Source organism: Mirounga leonina, unplaced genomic scaffold (assembly GCF_011800145.1).
Source record: "Mirounga leonina isolate KUSES-001 unplaced genomic scaffold, KU_Mleo_1.0 Mir_92, whole genome shotgun sequence".
NCBI lineage: Eukaryota > Metazoa > Chordata > Mammalia > Carnivora > Phocidae > Mirounga > Mirounga leonina.
Genome location: NW_023270852.1, coordinates 13,510,016 through 13,530,639, shown reverse-complemented (window position 1 = coordinate 13,530,639; position 20,624 = coordinate 13,510,016). Strand labels below are relative to the sequence as shown.

At 51.3% G+C, this 20,624-nt stretch overlaps 1 protein-coding gene across 3 annotated transcripts in view; it reads left to right on the top strand.

Annotated features, from left to right (window-relative positions):
• The first annotated feature begins 18,051 nt into the window (after positions 1-18,051).
• The window catches only part of FCHSD2 (FCH and double SH3 domains 2), a 304,207-nt gene continuing 301,634 nt past the window's right edge, over positions 18,052-20,624 (top strand). For 2 of the 3 annotated variants that reach the window (XM_034995346.1, XM_034995345.1), the window contains exons 1-2: positions 18,052-18,562; positions 20,289-20,386. In XM_034995346.1, the coding sequence (XP_034851237.1) occupies positions 18,542-18,562; positions 20,289-20,386 (119 nt within the window). In that variant the 5' untranslated portion in view covers positions 18,052-18,541. Of the gene's footprint in view, positions 18,563-19,607; positions 20,063-20,288; positions 20,387-20,624 lie in introns of those variants that run through there. The other variant, XM_034995343.1, reaches the window with a different exon arrangement.

The window sequence follows — 20,624 nt, the reverse complement described above, 5'->3', positions numbered from 1 at the left end:
AATAAATAAATAAATAAATAAATAAATAAATAAATAAATAAATAAATTCTAGGCCAACCACAGTGAGATACCACCATACTCATCAGGATGGCTATTATTATATAAAATAATAAAAAGGAAAATAACAAGTATCTCCAGCCTGTGTCCCCGGAAAAAGCTGGAACCCTCGCGCATTGCTGGTGGGAGTGTGAAATGGTGCAGCCACTGTGAAAAACAGTTTGGTGGTTCCTCAAAGAGTTAAACATAGAATTATCGTATGATCCAGCAATTTTACTTCTAGGTATATACCCAAAAGAATTGAAAGCTGAGACTCATATTTGTTTTGTCTTTGTTTTTTTTTTTAAAGATTTTATTTATTTGAGAGAGAGAGACAGAGTTAGCGAGAGAGAGCACGAATGGGGAGGAGAGGGAGAGGGAGAAGCAGCCTTCCCACTGAGCAGGGAGCCCGATCATGACCTGAGCTGAAGGCAGATGCTTTACCAACTGAGCCACCCAGGCGCCCTCAAACAGATATTTGTATACCTGTGTTCATATTAGCAATATTCATAAGAGCCAAAAGATGAAAACAACTCAAGTGTCTATCAACAGATGAATGGATAAGCAAATTGTGATCTATCCATACAATGGAATACTATTCAGCCTTAAAAAGAAATGAAATTCTGACACCTGCTACAACGTGGATGAGCCTTGAAGACAGTAGGCTAAATGAATTAAGTGAGACAAAAAGGGGCAAATATAGGATGATTCCACTTACATGAGGTACTAGAATAGGCAAATTCATAGAGACAGAAAGTAGAATAACAGGGTACCAGGGACTGGGAGGGGAGGGGGAATGGGGGAATTATTGTTAGTTTGATGGGTACAGAGTTTCTGTTTGGGATGATGGAAAATTTCTGGAAATATACAATCGTGATGGTTGCACAACATCATGAATGTACTTAATGCCACCAAATTGTACACCTGACAATGGTTAAAATGGTAACTTTTTTGTTCTATATTTTATCAAAAAACAAGCCATATCCAAGCCCTTCTTCTTAGCCTAGAGCAAAAATTTGGTAGCCTCACTTCAATTCAAAGGCCCTCCCTCCCCAAAGGTGTAATTTTTTAAGGGGTCGAAGCAGCCTGTGCTCTCTGTTCCGTTAGCTGTACTTGGGGCAGAGATAGTCTTTTCTTCCTCTGTGGCTAGGAGAGGAGATGGGATGAGAGATAAGGGAGCAGCAAGCCAGCACCCTGCACAAAGGGACAATTTTCTTCCACTTCATCCTGCCTATACACTGTCTTAATTGGAGGGCTTCTAGGGGCTACAGAGTCCATTTTTTATTGTACAGATGGGAAAAGTGAAGCTCACAGAGAAGGCATGACCTATCCAAGGTCATATACTTTCCTGACTCACTGCTCAGTGCTCTTTCCCCTGGGCTGTGGTACTGAGAACAGACCACCTTGAGACTGGCAGTGTTTCTCTGGGAAGTGATGACCTATGACCTCTGGGCTCTGAAGCCTCTTCAGCTAGGCCTGGATGGGGATCAAGCTACGAAAGTTAGGATGGTCCCACAGCTGGGTGCAGGGGCAACCACTCCCACCCAGGTCTGGTGGGGATGCTCCACCTACCCCTAAGCATTTCCCTACCGATACTCCCTCCCTTGGCCTCCCTACCTTATTGAGCTCTCCCCTCCCGTCTGACAGTGCTCCCGCCCACTTCTCTAGCCTGTGTCCCCAGGAGACCCCTTCAGGTAAAGGATGACAAGACAGAACAAATTGATGGGTCAGGACTGCAGGGTGCCCAGATTCATTTATTTAGTCCTCAAACTGTCAAGAGCCTGCCAAGTCTCTGGTGAACACTGATTTAGAGGGCATGCATGCCTGTGGCCCAAGTCAGGTGGTCTACAGACACTTCCTCCTACTCCAGCTGTTCTACCTGGCCTAAAATTCCCTGGCCAAGGGACAGAGCTTCACACCTTTTCCCAGCACAGCAGAGAGGTTTAATAGATCCCCACTCCCAGCCCTGGGGGGCACACAGCAAGTTCACACCAGAACAACTCTGATGAAAAAGGCCTGAGGGCCAGAGTTAACCTCTAGCACAGCTCCTCACTGAGCAGTGCCCAACATAGTGCTGATTTCCCGAAAGTTCTGTTAAATTAAAAAGCTCTTAGTTCCAAGAGAATGTCATCTCCACAATGTCTGAATTAACACAGGCAGCAGGGAGTCTGTAGGGAGAGATGGACAGAAAATATTTACAGTGGGTCAGCAGCAGAGGCAGAGGTTAATACAGACCATAGGGTGAGGGATAAAGAGCCTGACCCTGCCTGGGGTGGGGAATCTCGGAGGGCTTCCTGATGGAGGGGACTCCTAATTTGAAATCTAGGCAATCTATGGGAATTGGGCAGGACCAAGGGGTGGGAGATAGAGAAAGGTGGTCACGTCAGAGAAAGTAAGTCCCCATTGCCTGGGGGCCCCTGTGCCTTGAAGCCCCAGTGTGAGCCGGGAAGGGGGTGGGTAAAGGAGAGGGTGGCTCAGGTCCCTCAGTGGAGGGATGGGTGGGATGGGGTGGGATATGGCCTCTTGGGGAGCCTCAGAGGAGAACCCTACACAAGCGAGGGCTAAGCTCCCTGACCTTGTAGGAGCCCAGGATGTGGAATCCCAGCACCCTCGGAGGAGCCTCCAGGCTTTTAGGTTGTGTCTTAGCTGACAGTGTGACTGGTTATAAGAGCTCTCTTTGGCCTGGTGGTCTTCCTGATGACCTCCAAACCCCTTTGGGTGGCATCCTTTATTTTTGCCTGATACCTGGCGTTCCTGGAGGCTCCACTTCTAGGCTTGTGTCTCTTCCCAGCAGCCCAGAGCAGTACTGGGGTGGGTATGGTATGTGGTGGGTGGGGAGTAGGGGCTGGGGGATGGGTGGGGATAAAAAGGTAGCTCATCACAATTTGGAATCTTGTCTCTTGAGAGCCAGATGAGGTCATGGCGATTGTCTAACCCAAGCTAACCATTTTACAAATGAAGAAACCTAGACCCACACCTAGAACCAGGTAAGGAGTTGTCCAAGGCTATTTGGTGAGCTGGGAACAGAGACAAAATTAGAACCGAGGCCTTCTGACCCTAACTGAGAGCCTTTCTCCGTCCAGGATCTTGCAGGAAAGAAATAAGCATTTTAGGGGCGCCTGGGTGGCTCAGTTGGTTAAGTGTCTGCCTTTGGCTCAGGTTGTGATCCCAGGGTCCTGGGATTGAGCCCTGCATCAGGCTCCCTGCTGTTTGGGGAGCTTGCTTCTCCCTCTGCCTCCTTCTGTCTCTCACGAATAAATAAGATCTTAAAAAAAAAAAAGAAAGAAGCATTTTATTTATTTATTTATTCATTTTTTGAAAGAAGCATTTTAGTAGAGCAGTGAGTCTCCGACTTGATAGGTTAGCTTAAGACACTGCACTGAAATGAAACGTGGTCGCTTTAGGAGATTTTTTGGCACGAGTTTGCTGATAAACCCAGATACCAGCACTGACAGAGCTGCTTCTTTTATTAGATGCTCTGCATTCCAACCAAGCTAGAATATTCTCATATTAATTTGTTTAGATTATCATTAAAGTGAAGGTACTGCATTTAAAAATTCAGGTAGAATATTTGTAGCCACTCATGACTGAAGCTGGAAACCCTCAAGAAACTGAGGAGCCTGGTTTGAGGAATTGCTAGGCCAGAAGGACAGATGGTCTTGGCGAGGGGGTGGGAACAGGCCAGCTCTAAGCTGCAGAGTCATTTGTGATGGGACACAGTGTGGGGCTGGACTCCTGTCCTCTGCTTACCCCACACCTCGGCCCCTGCCCTGTGACGGGGCTTGGGAGTGTCTTTCCCCATGGCTTTGACTACGTGGAAATCTGCAGGTTCCAGACAGAGGTCAGAGTCCTTCCTGAGGCCTTCCTAAGGGATCCTGAGTTGGACATGCCCCTTTCTGGGCCTTGGGTCTTCATCTATAATACAGTGGAGTGGACTTGCTAGGAAGGACTGATGGGGATGGGATGGGAGGGGGGCAGGAGCATCCATTTGTTAGAGCTGCCCCTGTAAACTGGACAGATTTTCTGGGAGTTGATAGGTCCAGAGCTGAAAAGATCATCTACCCTTTACTCCAATTCTGAGACATTACCTTTCAGAAATAATGCAAGAGGAAAGATATGGCTCTAGAAAAGACTGATAATCACCCTTTAGTTATAACCGAGAGCTTGCCCCCTATCTTGCAGCTTACATTTTTGTCCCTAGATAATCATCTGGTCCTTGTGGCCGCCCTGGGAAACCAACAGGCCTCCTCCAGGCTCCCCCAGGCCCATTTGTCCTCCTCTGCCAAAGTGATCTCAGGGTGTTATTACTGTCTGTGCCCTGTCCCTCCCCCACCCCCACCCCGCCAAGGAATCTGAGCACAGAGGCTCCAGGGTTGCTTGCTTTCTTTCCATACCCTTAGGGCCCAGCAGCTCACCTGGACCGGAGAAAGCACTGAAAGGGCTAGCTGAAAGAATTAAAGTAGACCAAATGCTGCAGGCAAACATCCTTCCCCTGAGGCCCTGTAACAGCTCTGCACCTGACTACCCATCAGGAAGCAGATCCGTGATCAATGGCAAGTCAGGGACACCGGAGCTTGAACACAGTAGGCCTGAGCACTAGCCTCCAGGGACAGGGAAGGCCAAGGACCTTGATGAAGTGAGAACCAGCACAGAGGCCACCTTTTCTGGTTCACCCTCTGCTGGCCTCCCAGCTTCTTTGGCTCAGCAATGCCCAGGATTCCGGGCATGTCTGCCTCTGGCCTTCTAAAAATACTCCGGCTGCCCAGCGCCTCCCAGATGTCTGAGAGCTGAGTCTGTGATTTCTCTGCTGGTAATGGGTCAAGCAGCTCAAGCCACTTCCTCTGCTCCCACCACCCAGCCTACCTCCCCACCCCTGGAAGGCAGGCGCGGGGAGAGGCCTGACTGCCTGAATGGAGAGATCTCAGACATTGTTGATGACAGCCCCTTCTTGGAACAGATGGGAGAACTGAGGTCCAAGGACTTGCCCGGGACACTCGGACACAAATGTCCGCCCCCCCTCACTCCCAGCACTCTGTTTATGCCTGCTGTCACCCCACTTCTCATATGCTGCCTGCAGTCTGTAAGCTGGATCTGACTTCCCCACTCCAGTTAAACTCCTGTAAGCCCCCAACAGCAGTGGGGGGGGAGGGGGCAGGGGGCGGGGCGGGAAATTCCTGTGGTCCCTAGAAGAGTGTCTAATCCAGAGCACACATAAGTAGATGTAGATTGGATTAATGATGCAGTGGCAGCCAGGGCTGTGCACGGAGGCTTGGGCTGGGGGACAGAGCTGGGGTCCTTGTCCAGGGCCAGCCACTGTGCTACTGTATGTCCTCATCAATTGCTCTGGTTGATGCTCAGTTTCATGGGGGTGAATGAGATGGTATCCAAGGACTGAGCCAGCTCTGCTGTTCTGGAGCCATGATCTGATGGCTTATTGCGAATTCCTAGCCCCTCCTCGGCTCCACTGAGTTTAGGGAAGATGATAAGTCCTGCTGGTTCCACCCAGCTCCGGGCTCTCAGCTTCTGCTCCTCCCTCCATGCCTCTGAATATCCCACCTCTGGTCCCATTCTCCTAGGCCCAGCCCTTACAGTGGAGCCACCCTCTGACCCTGCTGCCAGGTGTCCAGGGGTGAACCCACCCACAACACCCGCCCCCCACTAACCATATGATCTTGGGTAAGGCATTGACATTTTCAGGGCCTCAATTTTATCACCTTGACAAAGGAGAAAATAAGACCCTACCTTAGAGAAATGTCAGGAGGGTCAAAGGAGTTTCCATATCTAAGATTTCGGGTCATGAATCTCTTTCCACAGAAAGTCTTCTCTGACCTCCCAGAATAGCTCAGGTGACTTTGCTAGCTCTCCAGTTCTGTCCTCGCCCCAACATCACCTGTCCACACTGTGTGGTCATTGTCTCTCTCTGATGGGGGCTCCTTGAGGACAGGAGTACACAGGGCCCAGCATAGCATCTTCACAGATGAAGTGCAGGTTAAGTTGGTTGAGCAACAAAGTGAGTAAATAATGCCTCGGGAAAAGGCAAAAGGTTGTGCAGAAGCCAGGGAGTCTGATCTAGGAGGGGCCTGCTTGATGGCAGGCTCTGGTGGTAGGAATACAGAGAGCTTCTTGGAGCCTTTCCCCTCCTTCTCTGGTGAGTTCATCCTTCAAGATCCTGGGAAGCATCTCCTTCTCTGAGAACCCTGGTCACTGTCTCACCTGGGCACATGTCACACTCCACTGTAGGGTTTCTTTACATGTCTGTCTCCAGCCTCAGGTCAGTTCCCTGAAGGCAAGACCCTGTTGGATCTTCATACACCAAGCCCTGGAGCCCAATAAAGGGCATGGAGAAAAAATATAGCTGGAGAAATGATTTCTGAATTGGACCCAGGTTGAACTGCCTGATCTTTTATGCCCTTCCTAGCCTTTGGGATGATATAAGTTACCAAAATGAGAGAGAAGCAGAGGGGCAAGCTATTGTCCTTCTTCCAAAAGTACCCTCCAAGCACATGTGGATTAAGTGTGAGCTGGGGAAAAGGACTGATAAAGAGCAGTGAAAATATATTCCCAAGCCCCATCTTTGTCCCTGGGCTTTTGTCTCTGTTGAGGAAAGGCCACAGAAACTTTAAGTATAAAAGGCCCCTGGGTATCCCAAAGATGTTCCTCAGGTACTTGGTCTGAACCCATTTACTCATATTTTACACATTGGTGTTACGCCTTTGACGATCTTGTTGAAGCAGTTTGAAGGTTAGTTGGCAGCCTTGTTGGGGGCGAGAAGCTGCCGTTGCAGGCAGGCGCTGGGAGAGAATCACTTGACGGGCCAGTAGAAGGGAGAGAGAAAAACAAAGCAATATTACACCGGCAAAAGCACTCAAGAGCAACACAGATTGGGATCATTTAGTTCAGGGTCAAATAAATGCTCCTGGGTAGATCACTGGATTTCTGCTCTGGGAAAAATCGCTTTTGGGGCCTCAGTCTCCCTCTTTGCAAAACGAACGGCTTCCATCAAGGGTTCTGAGAGTTTATGATTCTGCAGAAGTTTCTTCACGTGAGGCCTCTCACCCCCCAACTATACAGGTCATAGGAGGTTTCATCAAGGTCCAGGCTCCAGTCTTCTGGGGTGTGGGGTAATGAGGCTTTTCTGCCACAAACTCCCAAGGGTAGAGACTGTCCTTGGGGGAAGTCCACCACAAAGCTGTCTGGGCTGCGGCCCTAAGGAGAAACAACTCCCCAGGAGCTGGCATGGAGGCAGTGGCCCTTGGTATGCTTGCTGCCTACGGAAGGAGTGAAAAGGAAGCCTGGCTGCGAGTACAGCGGAAGTGCCTGAGGTCTGACCGTTGCTCAGAGCACTCTGCAGCCAGGAGGGAAGTAAAACTGAGCATCTGGCAGCTTCTACCTTGAAAGCCCATGGGACAGCAACAGGTGAGGCCTCGTGCAGGCCTGTTCTCTGGTCCAGAGGTTGGCTACAGGCCAGGGGAGATCTCTGGAGAGTAGGCTGGGCCCAAGGACTTGGGGGAGGGCAGAGAAAAAAGCCCTAAAGCTGGTTCACGTCCTTGGGCAAATCTCGGTGCCTCTTTGGGCTCAGTTTCCCTACTTGCAAACATGGAATTGGGATTAAATTTGCCTGTGCCCAAAGTATTTCTGGAAGGGTGGGTATTGGGAATACAGAGACGATTTGGTTGGAAGAAAATCTGGCCTGTTACCTTGCCAGCAAGGGACTCAGTCTGGTGGGGGATAGTTACAGAATTATGGGGTAAATCACGATTATCAACGTACATACAGGTGCTGAATAACTCTCAACAGAGAGCACCTCACCTAGCTTGGGGGCTTGGGGAGAGCTCCAGAGAAGGTTAAGTGACTTGCCCAAGGTCACATAGCAAAAAAGCAGTCCAGCTGGGCCAGACTTGAAAGGAAAGGGAGTTCAGAAAGACATAACTAAATAGAAGTCTGGTCAGCCAGAGCTTAATGCTGTCATCAAGATCTGAACAAGGTTGTCCAGAACAGGAGCATTAATTTTGACCTGATGGCAGGAGGAAGCAGGGGTTTTGGGGGATGGGGGGCTTGCAAAGTAAATTTGAATTTATCAGGCAGAGAAAAGGGGGAAAAGCTGAAAGCAGAGGGAATAGCATATTCAGAAGCGTGAAGCTGCTAAAAAAACTTGAGTTCTGGAAAAATGCATATATATGTTGTGCTGGGAACAAAGCATGTCTAAAATGGTGAAGCTGATGAGGTCAGGTAGGCTGGCAGGAGTCCTGCGGTGAGGGGCCTGGAACGTCATGTTAAGAATGAGGGGCTGGGCGCCTGGGTGGCTCAGTTGGTTAAGCGACTGCCTTTGGCTCAGGTCATGATCCTGGAGTCCCGGGATCGAGTCCCGCATCGGGCTCCCTGCTCGGCAGGGAGTCTGCTTCTCCCTCTGCCCCTCCCCCCCTCGTGCTCTCTCTCATTCTCTCTCTCTGAAATAAATAAATAAAATCTTAAAAAAAAGAATGAGGGGCTTAATTTCTAGGGCAGGGGGAGCCATAGAAGAGTCTGGAACAGAGGAGTGCACAGTCAAAATAGCCTATCAGAAGGCTTGCTCTTGCTGCTAGGAGGGCAGAGGAACTGGGTTGGGGGAGAGGTGGTGACAAACGATCGAGGCTACCTACGTCAGTGTCAGGCCTAACCCCTGTTGAGAAATTGAAACTTTTTAGGAGCCTACAGAGGTATGGAGGAAATGAGAACTGAAACCTGCGCCCAACTATGGCTGTGGTCTGGGCAGGTGTGGTTAGCAAGGGAAGTGAAACCGTTGGGCGGACAGGCAGCCCAACCTGGGGGAAGGTGGGATACCCTGTGAGGGAATGTGGGAGCCCTGATCCCAGCTAGGGCAGGGTGAGAGGCTATGTCCTGAGGGAGGCCAAGGGACAGTCTGCCACGGACCACTGTGTGCCCCACCAAGCGTCTGCCCCTCACTCCTGCCCTCAAGAAGCCCACTTCCTCCTGCCAAGTCTTTGTTCAACTGTCTCCTGAACTAAACTTTTCCTCCCTCTTCTCCCTGCCTTTCCAGCACCCTGTGGTTCCCGGCCAGGCCCTGCCCAGCCCTCCAGGAAGGCTGCCCTGAGGGGTGCAGGTTCCTGGCTTCCCACGGCCCTGCTACCCACCTTGCTGAAGCTGGGGTGCAACCATGCTCTGTCTTGAGGCATGTTTTGTTCTGTGGTCTTGGTTCACCATCCCAGTCAATGTTACCTTGCTGCAGGTGCCTCTGTCTCATCAGACTCTGCCCACAGGAGTTCTTTAGGAGTGACAGGAAGTCAGAATCAGACTCTGGGGCCCCCAAAGAAGCCACGTTACACATGCCTTCCCTAGAGCAGGCACATGGGAGGGCTGTTCAGGGGCTAGGCTGGTTGGTTCTTTGTTCTGGGAAATGTGCTGAACTAATTGAGCCAAATAGACAGATCCAGGTGGAGGGTCTTGTATTCGTCAGGAGGCCAGCAGGAAGCAATTCACCTCTCAGGTTCAAGTGAAGAGATTTACTGAAAGATCTGCTGTACTGAGATATGGGCAGGTGAAGGGAACAAACAGCAGGATGGGGAGGCACCCACCCAGAGACCAGGGCTGAAGGAGGGACAGGAATCGTGTTATTGGAGCCCAGTGAGAAGTAGGGCTGCCTGGCAGGAATGGGATCAAGGAGGAAGTGGGGAAGACATCAAAGAAGGGAGGGAACAGAGGGAGAAATAGCCCAACCTCCCTTCTCTCTCATCCTCTGGTGTCCTGTTGTTTCTCATTTCTCCAAACCCAAGTGGAACCCAGTTGGCAAGGGGGCCTGGTGATGTGGCCCAAAGTTCCCAGCCTCCTAGGGCACCGTGTAGGGCCAAGGGTCTGGGGGCGGGGGGGGGGTTGGTTTGTGAAAATAGAGATTAACTATCTCCAGATATGCCTGAAAAATTGTCACCCAGATGCAATATCTGGATGATGCCTATGGCCTCCACCCAGTCATTTCTCTGTGATCAGTGCTGGGTTGGAGAAGGTTTCTCTGGCTGCCCCAGAGGGAAAAGACCAAGCTTCACCTTTATGTTAATTTTGTTACCATTTAGAAAGCACTGTCTAGTCTTGATTGTTACAGAACTAGAGAATGATAGAGCCAGGGGGGCCTCAAGGGTAACCATCCCAACTTCCACAGTGACTGAGGCCCAGAGAGAGTGAGAGCTGGGCCCAGGGCCACAGGACCCACACGAGAGGATGTTGGAGAGGTGTGCAGTAACCAGATGATGCAGTCAAGGCCACACAGCTACAAAGTAGCAGAGCCAAAATTCAAAGTGGTCAGTCTGACTTAAAACTTGACCAAGCTCTTAACCAAGCCCCTAGGCTGAGTGCCTAATGGGCTGGGAAGAAAGGCAATGGAGTTAGTGTGACCCAGCCCAAGGTGCCTTGTCTTTCAGACCTGCCCATCCTCTCCTTTTTGGTCAGCACACTCACAGACCTCCACCTGGGAGGAGTAGCAGTGAGGTCACAGGCCCAGTGCAGTGTGTGAGGACAGAGGGCTAAATATGAACAGAAGACAGGTCTTCACAGGCCCTCGGGCACACCCTTCCTTAGGGTGCTGTCCTGGGCCTTCTCTTCTGTGATCTGGCTGCCCACACTTAATGTTCCATGGTTGGTAAACCTTTGGGACTTCAGGCTTCCAAATCCATCCATCCAGCATGCCTTGTCCTAGGTGCTGGGGATACACTGACAAACAAGATCTCCTCCCGAGATCTGTGGGGATGGAAGCATTGATAGGATGGGTGAGATGAGCAAGACACATGCCGGTTACAGAGTGTGATAAACATCATAAAGGAAGATCGCTTTTCAAAATTTAGAGCAAATATCCAAGTGGGACTCCCAAGACTGCAGTCCACCTTTGTAGGCTCATTTCTTGGGAGACTCAGACTGTCCCCAAACATGGCTCAGCCCATCCAGCCTGTGGTGTTTGCTCTCCTGGGAGTGTCTACCTCCCACGCCTCAAGGCCCACTTTTAAGGCAGCCTCCTGGGGTTCCCTGGTTCAGACAGAGGCAGCCTTCCCCACAGGCAACTTGTAGCACTTGGATTCCGTGCTTTGGAATTTCTTATACAGGCTCAAACAATAGTGAGGGGATTCTAAATCTTGTCTCTATTAGCTTAATTTTCCATTCTTCCCTTCCTGAACACTCTAGGTGCAGTAACCGTATGCTCAACTCCCCCAGCTCCCAAGGGGAGGGGCTGGGGGAGTCCAGAAACTGTGATAGAGTAGTTAACCTCTGGACACTGGAGTAGGGACATCTGGGTTCAAATCCTGCTTCTTACTAATTGTGCAATCACGGGCAAGTTACTTATCCTCTCTGAGCCTCAGTTTCTCCATCCTTAAAGTCAAGTTAATGGGGGTGTTGTGAGAATCAACAGGTTAACACAGTCAAAGCCCTCAGAGCTGCGCCTGGTACTTCATAAGCATGCAAGAAACGTCAGCTATTGTTATTATAGCTATTATTAGGAGCTAGTGGGCGTGCTTGTAAACAGCTTCTCACACCCAAGCAAAGCTGGTACAGATACACGGGCTCAACACCCAGCAGCACTTAGAGATGGGACAGGGTGGGGAACTGAAACCCCATTTGAGAGATGAACGGAGACTCAGAGAAGGCAGGGCATTCATTTGTCTAACAAATACTTTTTTGGGGGGGAGCAATTTCCACATGTCAGGCACCACCTCTCTTCCCACATCAAACCTACTGAATCCTCAGAGGAGGGCCCTCTGTTTTAAACAAGCAGCCCTAGGTGATTCTCCAGCTTCGGGCGAGTCTGGGTAAATGCTTGGATTGTAGGGTATCAGTGCAAACATTTTGCCACATTCCGAGTTTGGACTTGGGTTTTAGGGGGGCTACCATTTTCTGGTGACAGATTGGCATAGACCCTGGGCCTGATTAATTGGGTAGAAATCTCAGGTTGCCACCTATTGGCTGTATGACCTTAGGGTAAACTGGGGCTAATAATAGTACCTACTTCAAAGTTGTTGTGAGAATTAAATTATTTATGTGAATGCTGACACATAGTAGCTATTATAAAGTATAAGCTATTATTATTACTGTGCCCAGTGTAGACAAGCATCAGAGAGAAGGCGGGGGTGGCGGATGTGAGGCTTCTCACCCCAGGATTGGCTCTGCCTGTCGCGTTGGCGGTGTCTGTCTCTTCAGGGAGACGCGCCACCTGCTCCCTTGCTCTGGAAGAGCTTTCCTGAGCCAGGGAATTCCCTCCCGTAGCGACTGACAGCAGCTCCCAGCTTCTGATGCCACGTGCTCTGCCCACAGCAGCATGGTGAGAATTAGATCATATCTCGGGGCCAAGGCTGGACCAGAAAGACAGGCAGGCTTAAGTGTTGGAGTGTCCATTTAGGAGCCCTGAAAATGAGAGGGGGGAGGACAGGTCCTGGGGAAGCTCCTCTCTGCAGCCTGGGCCAGTTTTGGCTGAGGGCGGTGCTCAGCTCGCCCGGGCCACAGGCCACAGGCCACAGGCCATGGGTGTGTGGATGTGCTGCAGACAGGGGAAGGGCGGGTGCCCAGGGAGGAGAGGCAGGATGCCAGGGCATCTGCCAGCCCTCCAGGACATTCATTTTGGCCCACTGCCCTCCAGCGGGGAGCAGACAAGCGTGTTTTGTTTTGGCATTAACTAGGCAGGCTGTGGGAAAATAGGCGGCAGGCTTCCCAAGCTGAGTTTCATAGACCAGCGTACAGTGGTCACAGAGCTGCCACCTCCCCATGCTGCTGTCCCACCCCTACAACTCCCATCTCCTTCCCCTGGTCACTGCCTGACCCCAATTCCCCGCTGCCCCGTTCAGCCTGGGGGTCCTCTACACGGAAGGGACTCTCAAAGGGGTGGTGTCTCAAGCCTTCAGGCTGGGCTTTGGAAAAACTCCCTGGTGGAAGTCCCTGTGTTCCAGATGAGGAAATGAAGGTTGAAGGAGGACTGGGACTTCCCGGGTCTTCACAATGAGTCAGGGGCAAAGCTGGGACTGTAGTTGGGCTCAACACCCTCCCATGGGAATTCCTCTTTTTGTGTTTTGTTTTTTTTACTTTTACAAACAAAACCAGAACAAAACGAAGGGAAACTGAAGGAAAACACATGCACACACAAAGGAAGCTCACATTGGTGGGCCAGCATGGTTGCAGGCATTTTATGTAAACATTCCCATTTAATTCCCACCACAACCCTGCAAGAAGTCATTATTCCCCTTTTAAGGACAAAGGAACTCAGTTGAAGAGATTTCAGAACTTGGTCAAGAACTCAAAGCTAGGCAGAAGAGGAACCAAACATCTCATCCAGGTTTACCTGACCCCAAGTCCTTGCGATGTCAATCCTCCTCCCAGTCCTGACTGTTTTATCTATCAGTCCAAGTTTCATAGAGCTGTGATCACAGTGCAGCTCCCAGTGGGAAGGCCCTTGTTGGTGTCCCACATAGGCAGTCACTCAAGCTTCCCTGATGTGTCCCAAGATGGGCAGTCCCTAGCATACATAGCTCCTCAGTTCTTTACAGATCACATAGCTGTGCCCAAAAGGTCACATTCAGCAAGTGGCTGGCAAAGACCTTGGTTTCCTGCTTCCTCATATCAAAACCATGTGACTCTCAGCTCCTACTATAGCCCTGGGACTGGCTGTCCCTCACCCCCACCCAAGCTGTAACACTCCCTGGCACCAGCTGACCAGATAATTCCCTGTCCCAGTGCCTGCCTCTCAGGGACCTACTTCTGGCCTTAGACCCCATACTACCACCAGGTGGAATCTGGGTCCCTATGACTCTCCTGACCCTGCATGTTCTGGATTCATGGCTATGACCTTTGGTCCATGTGTTGGGATTGGGAGTTCCTGGAGTGCAGGACCTGGGTCTAACCCCAGAGACCTGCTTATGACTGAGCCCAGAAGAAGGGACTTGTTGAGTGATGCTAGATAGAATCCAAGGTCTAGTTCTGCCACAAAATCACTTTGTGTCCTAGGGAGTCGCTGCCCTCTTCTGCTGGTCACTGATCTTGAAACCTCTTTGAGTGGGCTGTGATTCTCTGTCTTGAGAGCTGACTAATGGAGGCACGCTCCCACACCAGGCTTACCAGAGGGCTGTGTTGAGGGGATTAGCTCAGGCAGGAGAAAAAGCTGGTATGTGTGTGTGAGGAAGAGGGCGGGGAGTGGAAATACAGGGAGAAAGGTAACTAGAGTAGTAGGGAGGTAAATGGGGGTAGGGTCCACAGACTGCATTATTTGCAGCAATGTAGCCAGGTAGCCTCAGTGGGGCTCAAACAAGGAATAGCTAGCATCTGGATGGGCTAACAGGTATTCCTGAGCAGCCTGCACCAATGTGAGTGGGGGATAATGATAGAGCAGGAAAGGGAGTAGAGAGGGCTGTGAACCTAGCTACAAGGAGGGTGGGAGGTGACCTGGTGCAGTATGGGCATATGGGATGGTGGCTGCCTTCTCTAGAGCCTTGGGTGGAGTGCCAGTCTATCCTGGGTGGCCACTCTGAACCGTGGTGGGGTGCTATTTACATTCTAGTCATGCTCAAGGGCTGCTGCCCACTTCACATCCCTGGAGTTTCTCCTGGGAGCCCTGTGGAATATTGGAATAGCTCATCTTCCAATGCCTACTCATATGCCCCCTCTAGGCCAGCTTCTAATCCTGGCTCTCACTTAAATTTAGAATTATGTTCCTTCTGGGAGATTGTACAGCAGCATGCACGCTGGAAGAAGAGCATAGCTTCAGAGCCAAAGGGAGCCGGGGCCAGGCCTTAGCTCTCCTGTCCTAGCTGTGTGACCTTGGGCTGGTCATTTTGCTTCTGATCTTCAGTCTGTGAAATATGTGAAATGGGGTTATATGTACCATGAGAAGTTGTGAAGGTTAGAAATAATGTAAATAACATGCCTACTTCAATGCCTGAAACATAGAAGAGGCAAAATAAATGGTAGCTGTTATTAATTCCTTCCCAGGGTGAGAATCCCATCTGTGGCCTCCTTGGTGGAAAGGAGCTAACAGCTACTTGCACTGCCCCAGGGATGGGGGAGCTCACCCCCTCTAGGGGCAGCTCTGCCTGGAAAACCTTCCTTAGATGCAGCTGAGACCTGTCCCAGTTCTGTCTCTGGGGCCATAATGCATGCTGCTCTGTGGCCACAGGACAGCCTCTGTGGCATTACCTCAAAGAATCTCAAGAGATTTTACATCTGGTAACAGTGCTTATCTGCACTGCAGGAGCAAGGCTCTGGAAGTTCCCAGCCTCATTCAAAGGAGTACGTTTTAAGTCAGGCTTACCTAAATCATAGAAATCCCTTTCCCCATCTCTGTAGAGTTTGGAATATATGGATTGTATTCTCCTGAGTCTGCTTTTTTTCCTGGGTGAACTCTCTCATTTCCTTTGAACAAGAGGCAAATGGGAGAACTGGATTCTGGTCCCAAATCCATCACTTCAGGGCAAATTACTTATCTTCACTGAGTCTCCAGTTCCTCATTTGTAAAATGAATAAAATAACAGTCTCACAGGATTATAGGGAAGATAAGCTCAGAAAAGTAATAGGAAAGTTTGGAGTTTGGGAAAGTCACTTAGTAAATGTTAAACACATTTAAAACAAAAAAACAAACACATTTTTGAAAAAGCAGTTAGCAGGTCATCTGGTGTTGCCCCTTAGCTTTTTATCATACCTCCAAAGGAAGTCATCCCAGAAAGCCTATGCCGTTCCTGGTTTTAGAATAATGGCAGATCAGGTGGAGGATGCCCCCCTAACTCCACAAAATAGAGCCCCAGGGTTGTACTTCATCTGTGAAGAGCCTACTAAGTTCCAGGCTCATTCACTTACTTTATTCCATAGTTGGGGACCAAGACCTAGAAAAGGCCCGGCTTATCAATGGTAGAGGCTGGATCCCAAAGCTCCCAACATCTAGCAATTTTATACTCCTAGTCCTCACCTCCAGAAAAGAGGTGAAGGGAGGATCATCTCTGGGCCAGACTAGTTGCACCCAGGACTAAGATCCCGCAGATCTTTGTTAAGCACCTTCTGTGTGCATGACACCGCATCTGGGGAAGCCCTGTTACCCCTCCCCCACTCCCCCTCCAGCATTCATGGAATGGCTGGTCTGGAACTCAGCCTTCCTGAAGGCTGAGGCAGATTCTGTCTTGCTAACCTCTGTATCCCGTGTCTGGCACAAGGCTTGGCACAAAGCAGGATCTTAGCAAATATCTTTTGAATGAATGATGAATCTGTAAGCATTTATTGAACACTGACTATGTACCAGGCCCTGTGGTAGAAAAAATTCTATTTAATACAACAAGCAGCCACGCTGGTATTATATCCCCATTTTACATGTGAGAAAGGCCGAAAGCAGTGAAACTGATTAGCTCAAGGCCTCACAATGAATTGGTGCTGAAGCTGAGATTGGAGCTCAGCCTGGCTACCTCTGGCCTGAGCTCTAACTGCTTGCTGCCCCACTGCTGTCAGGGAGCTGGGACTCCGCCCACCTGTTCCATTGCCCCAGGCCTTCCCTAATAAGTGATTGAGGACTGGTGAAGGGCTGACTTTTGAATAGCCTCAAGGAAACTAGAAAACACAAGCCTGATCTCCTAGTTCCTACACAATCTGACTCATGCATAGCTCTGATTCTATCACCTTCCTGTACAAGAATCTAGGTAATTCAGTGTGAACAACCTGGATTCAAGTTCCATCTTCCCAATTTCTGGCCACTTGTGGCCTCGGGCAATATACTTGGGTCTCTCCAAGCCTCAGGCACTTTCCTCTTTTGCCTGACTACACTTCTGAGAAACAGGTGTCTGGGACCCCAACTTCTGATGAAACCGTGGGGCGATCTAGTTCACACACATCTGTGTGTGATCCGGAAGAGGTATTTTCATTCTCTTAAGGACCTCAAGAGAGGCTGATACCCCTACCCCCAGAGGGTCTGGACAGGGCAGGAACGTGGGTGAACGGGGCTGCCTGGATGAACAGCCTCCCTGACAGATGAGGAAGGCAGAGCTTACCCAGCCAGTCAGAGGCAGACAGAGTGGACTGACACCCAGAGGTCCTGACTACCCAAACGAGCTTCTTCCTTTGCCCCTGCTGCCTCCGCTACTTTTCCTCATGGTTATCACCTGCACCTTTTTTTCAATGACCCATAGAACCCTTCGTGACCCAGAGAGTCTAGTCTTGCTGTGTGACCTACTAAAAGTCTCTCCTCTTCTATGGGCACTAGCCTCCCCATTTGTGAATTGGGGTCCTGGTCTTAACGACCTCACGGTTCCCTTCAAGCAGAGTCCGTGCTCTTTGACGTGAATGCCCTGTAGCAGAGAGCCGTTTTCTTCTTTGCAGGGCGACTAGACATCGCCCTGCCCCGCCCCCGCAGTAGTCAGGCACCTGTGGCCGGCTGAGGAAGAACTTGTCCCGCACGCTTGCCTCTCTGGCCAGCGCATTCGCTCGCCAGAGAGGGGTGTTGGAAGACCGAAAAGAAGTAAAAAACGGAACTCCCCTACTGCCACAGGCATACTACCCTCCGCGCCACTGTAAAAACTTCATTCTGAGAGTCGTCCCCTTACACACACAGAGACACACATACACACAGAAACACTGCAGCCCAGAAGCCGGCAGGACGCGGGGGCGGCTTGTGCGCGTGCGTCGGCGCAGAGCCCTCTCCCGCCCACGTGCGCGGCCCCGATCGGAGGCGCGCGCCCGGTCGCCTGGCGGGAAAGCGCGCGTGAAGCCCCCGGCTGGCTCTCGGTGTGGGGGAGGGAGGACAGGAGGCGTTTGGAACGTGCCACTCTCGGAGACAACGGGGGGATATCCGTGCTTCACTAGCGTTTCTACCCCTCCTATTCGCCGACCGATCCGTTAGTTCCCCCACGTCCCCCGCCGAGATCCGAAACCCCGCGCCGCGGCCAAGCTCCCTCCCTACAGCGTGGCCCGGCCCCTGGAACCCGGCTCTGGACTGAGTTGTCCCTTCTGCAGCCGGAGCGGGGCGCTGCGCCACACGGTGGGGCCGGAAATTCCCGCGGCCCGAGTGGAGGAGCCGAAGCCGAGAGCGCGGCACCGCCTTCCACCTCCCCGGGCCGGGCGGGGGCGTCGGGCCCAGCGAGGGCTGGGCTGGGCTGCTTGAGTGGGGGCGGGGGGCCGCGTCTGCGAGGAGCTGCGGCGCGGGCGGGCGGGGAGCGAGACGACGCTGCTGCTCGAGAGCCGCTCGGCGAGCTAGGAGACCCTGCGCCCCGGCTCCTGGGCCCCCGCCCCCTCGCTGTCTCCGCCTCCTTCCCTCACACACCCCCGGGCCGCCGGAGCCCCAGGCCTTCCCGGCGCTCCTGCTCCTTCTCTTCACATTCGCCCTCCGACCCGGTCCTCCAGCCGCCCGCCGGCCTTGCTTTGCTCCCTGCCGGGCGAGTCCTCGTTCTCAGACTCTCCTTACACACACACACACACACACACACGCTTGCCGAGCCGCCACTCCTCACGGCCCCCCATCTCCTCGTCCTAGCTGACGCCGCCGTCGGGGGAGGATTGATGTCCCTTCAGCATCATGCAGCCGCCGCCGAGGAAGGTGAGAGTGCAGCTGGGGGGCTTTGGGGTTTGGGAGGGATGTGTACAAGGGACGCGGCTGGGGCGCCCCCTCCCCCTTTCCGCAAGGGGCCGTGACCGCCGTCGCCTCGGGCTTGTCACTGAGTTGCCGCCGGCTCCAGGCGAGGGCCACGCGAATGGGGTGTCTTTCCGACGAAGGGGCGGCCCGGGCTCGTCCCCTCCACCGCACGGGAGACCCCTAGACCTTTCACAAGAGTTTCGCGTGTGCATTTGTGTGTGTGCGCGCGCATGGCAGTGCTGCTCGCTGCAAAGTGCATTCTCGGGGCTGCACCGAGGGGAGGCGGGGAGCCCCTGCAGCTTTGCAGAGCCTGTGCTTGTGTGATTGTTTAGTCTGCGCCAGGTTTGAGCCCTCCAGCAGCTTGTCGCCACCCTCGCCCATTTGATAATTTTCAGGGAATTTGTTTCCAGCCTAGCCGTAAGGTTCGGCCTGCATTTCCCACGGGGCGGCCGAAAAGAAGTTGGACTAGTCACCGCCCCCCACCCCAGGGGAAAACAAATTGAGCCTTTCTCCCCCCACACCCAATCGTGTCCCGCCCCTCCAGCTAGGGGGCCGGGAGGCGGTGGTGCTGCCCCCGGAGAGCGAGAACCGGGCAGTGTGTGGCGTGTGCACCGCGATCTGGGCTTGGGGTGGGAGTGACGGGTGCTCTCGGCGTGTCAGCGGCTCCCCCCTGCGCCCTTCGAGAACTGTTTCACTGCCCTCTTCCCCAGCGTTCCCAAGGGCTGAGGCTGTGTCCTTGTCTTTTTAATCCTGCAGATGGTTACTGTCTACTCAGGGCATTGGGTGGAGAAGGCTGTTCTGTCCTCCCCTCGTGGGCAAACATTTGCCGAATGCCTAACTCGCTCGTGTCTGCTGCTTCTTTTTCTCTTTCTTAATCCGGGTTTCTCCAGTTAAGTGACTCTTTTCTTTCACACATGTGCCCCCACCCCTCCGAGTTAGCCCGGCTCCGCGGCGGCGGGGATTCCAGGCCCACTGTAACCTGGAACCCTGGGGTCCAGGCCTGGCTGGCGAGGCACAGGACAGCTTGCATTTGCTGTTCTGTTTGAAGTGGAGCCGCCACGGGGACCGGCTTGCTGGGGTAGCTTAAAAGCACTGCACATGCTGGAAGGTCACTTTTGCTTTCTCCTTTGTGAGAAAGAGATTGTGATTTGATGCGCTGTCAGCGAGTTGGCATCATCCTGAGACACTGTGCTTTCTCGCAGCCATTATGGAATAATTTATGTAGTCAATTTATGCATATGATTTCATGATTGTGTAAATTTTGGCCATTATACATTAGGCATTCCTATAGTCACTTCTGCCATCTATACTCAGCTCACTTCTCCTGGTGGTTAAAATCTTTGAATCTTTTTTGGAAGAAATAGAAGACAGACTCTTCAAACTCTAAGAAGACCTACTACATTATGTGCCGAGCTTGTGCATGAAAAGGAATGACTGGCAGTTTATTTTGCACCTCCTTAATCTGTAATTTTTATACTCTTTTACTTTCATTTAACCTCTTTCAGGATATTTGGCTAGATTTCTTATTAAGTGTCCTCAGTAAACAAAATTAGGTGGCTAATAATGGATTTATGGCCTTTAGGGGAGAAGTGAGCAAGAGGTATATATTCTGACGGGTATTAAGTATTTTGCTTAAGTACTTTGTTGTTAAAGTTGCAGTATGGCCTTCATAATATATGGTATATTTTAGGTGAAAGTTACACAAGAACTGAAGAACACTCAAGTTGAGCAGATGACAAAACTTCAAGCCAAACATCAAGCAGAATGTGATTTACTTGAAGATATGAGGTAAGGTTATAGTAAATAGTTTGAGAACTTTTATATCTTTGTTTCAAAGAACCATTGAATTACCAAGCCCCAGGAACTGATGATGGAATTTCCTTTTGGATTTCCTGCTTTAAGGCTGTTAGAGCTTTGACTCAGCTAGAAATTATAACTGGAACTAACGCAATACAAACTTTTTTTTTTCCTTTAGTGGCGGGACCTATAACCTACATATACTATCATGAAAAAACAAGGATCTTAA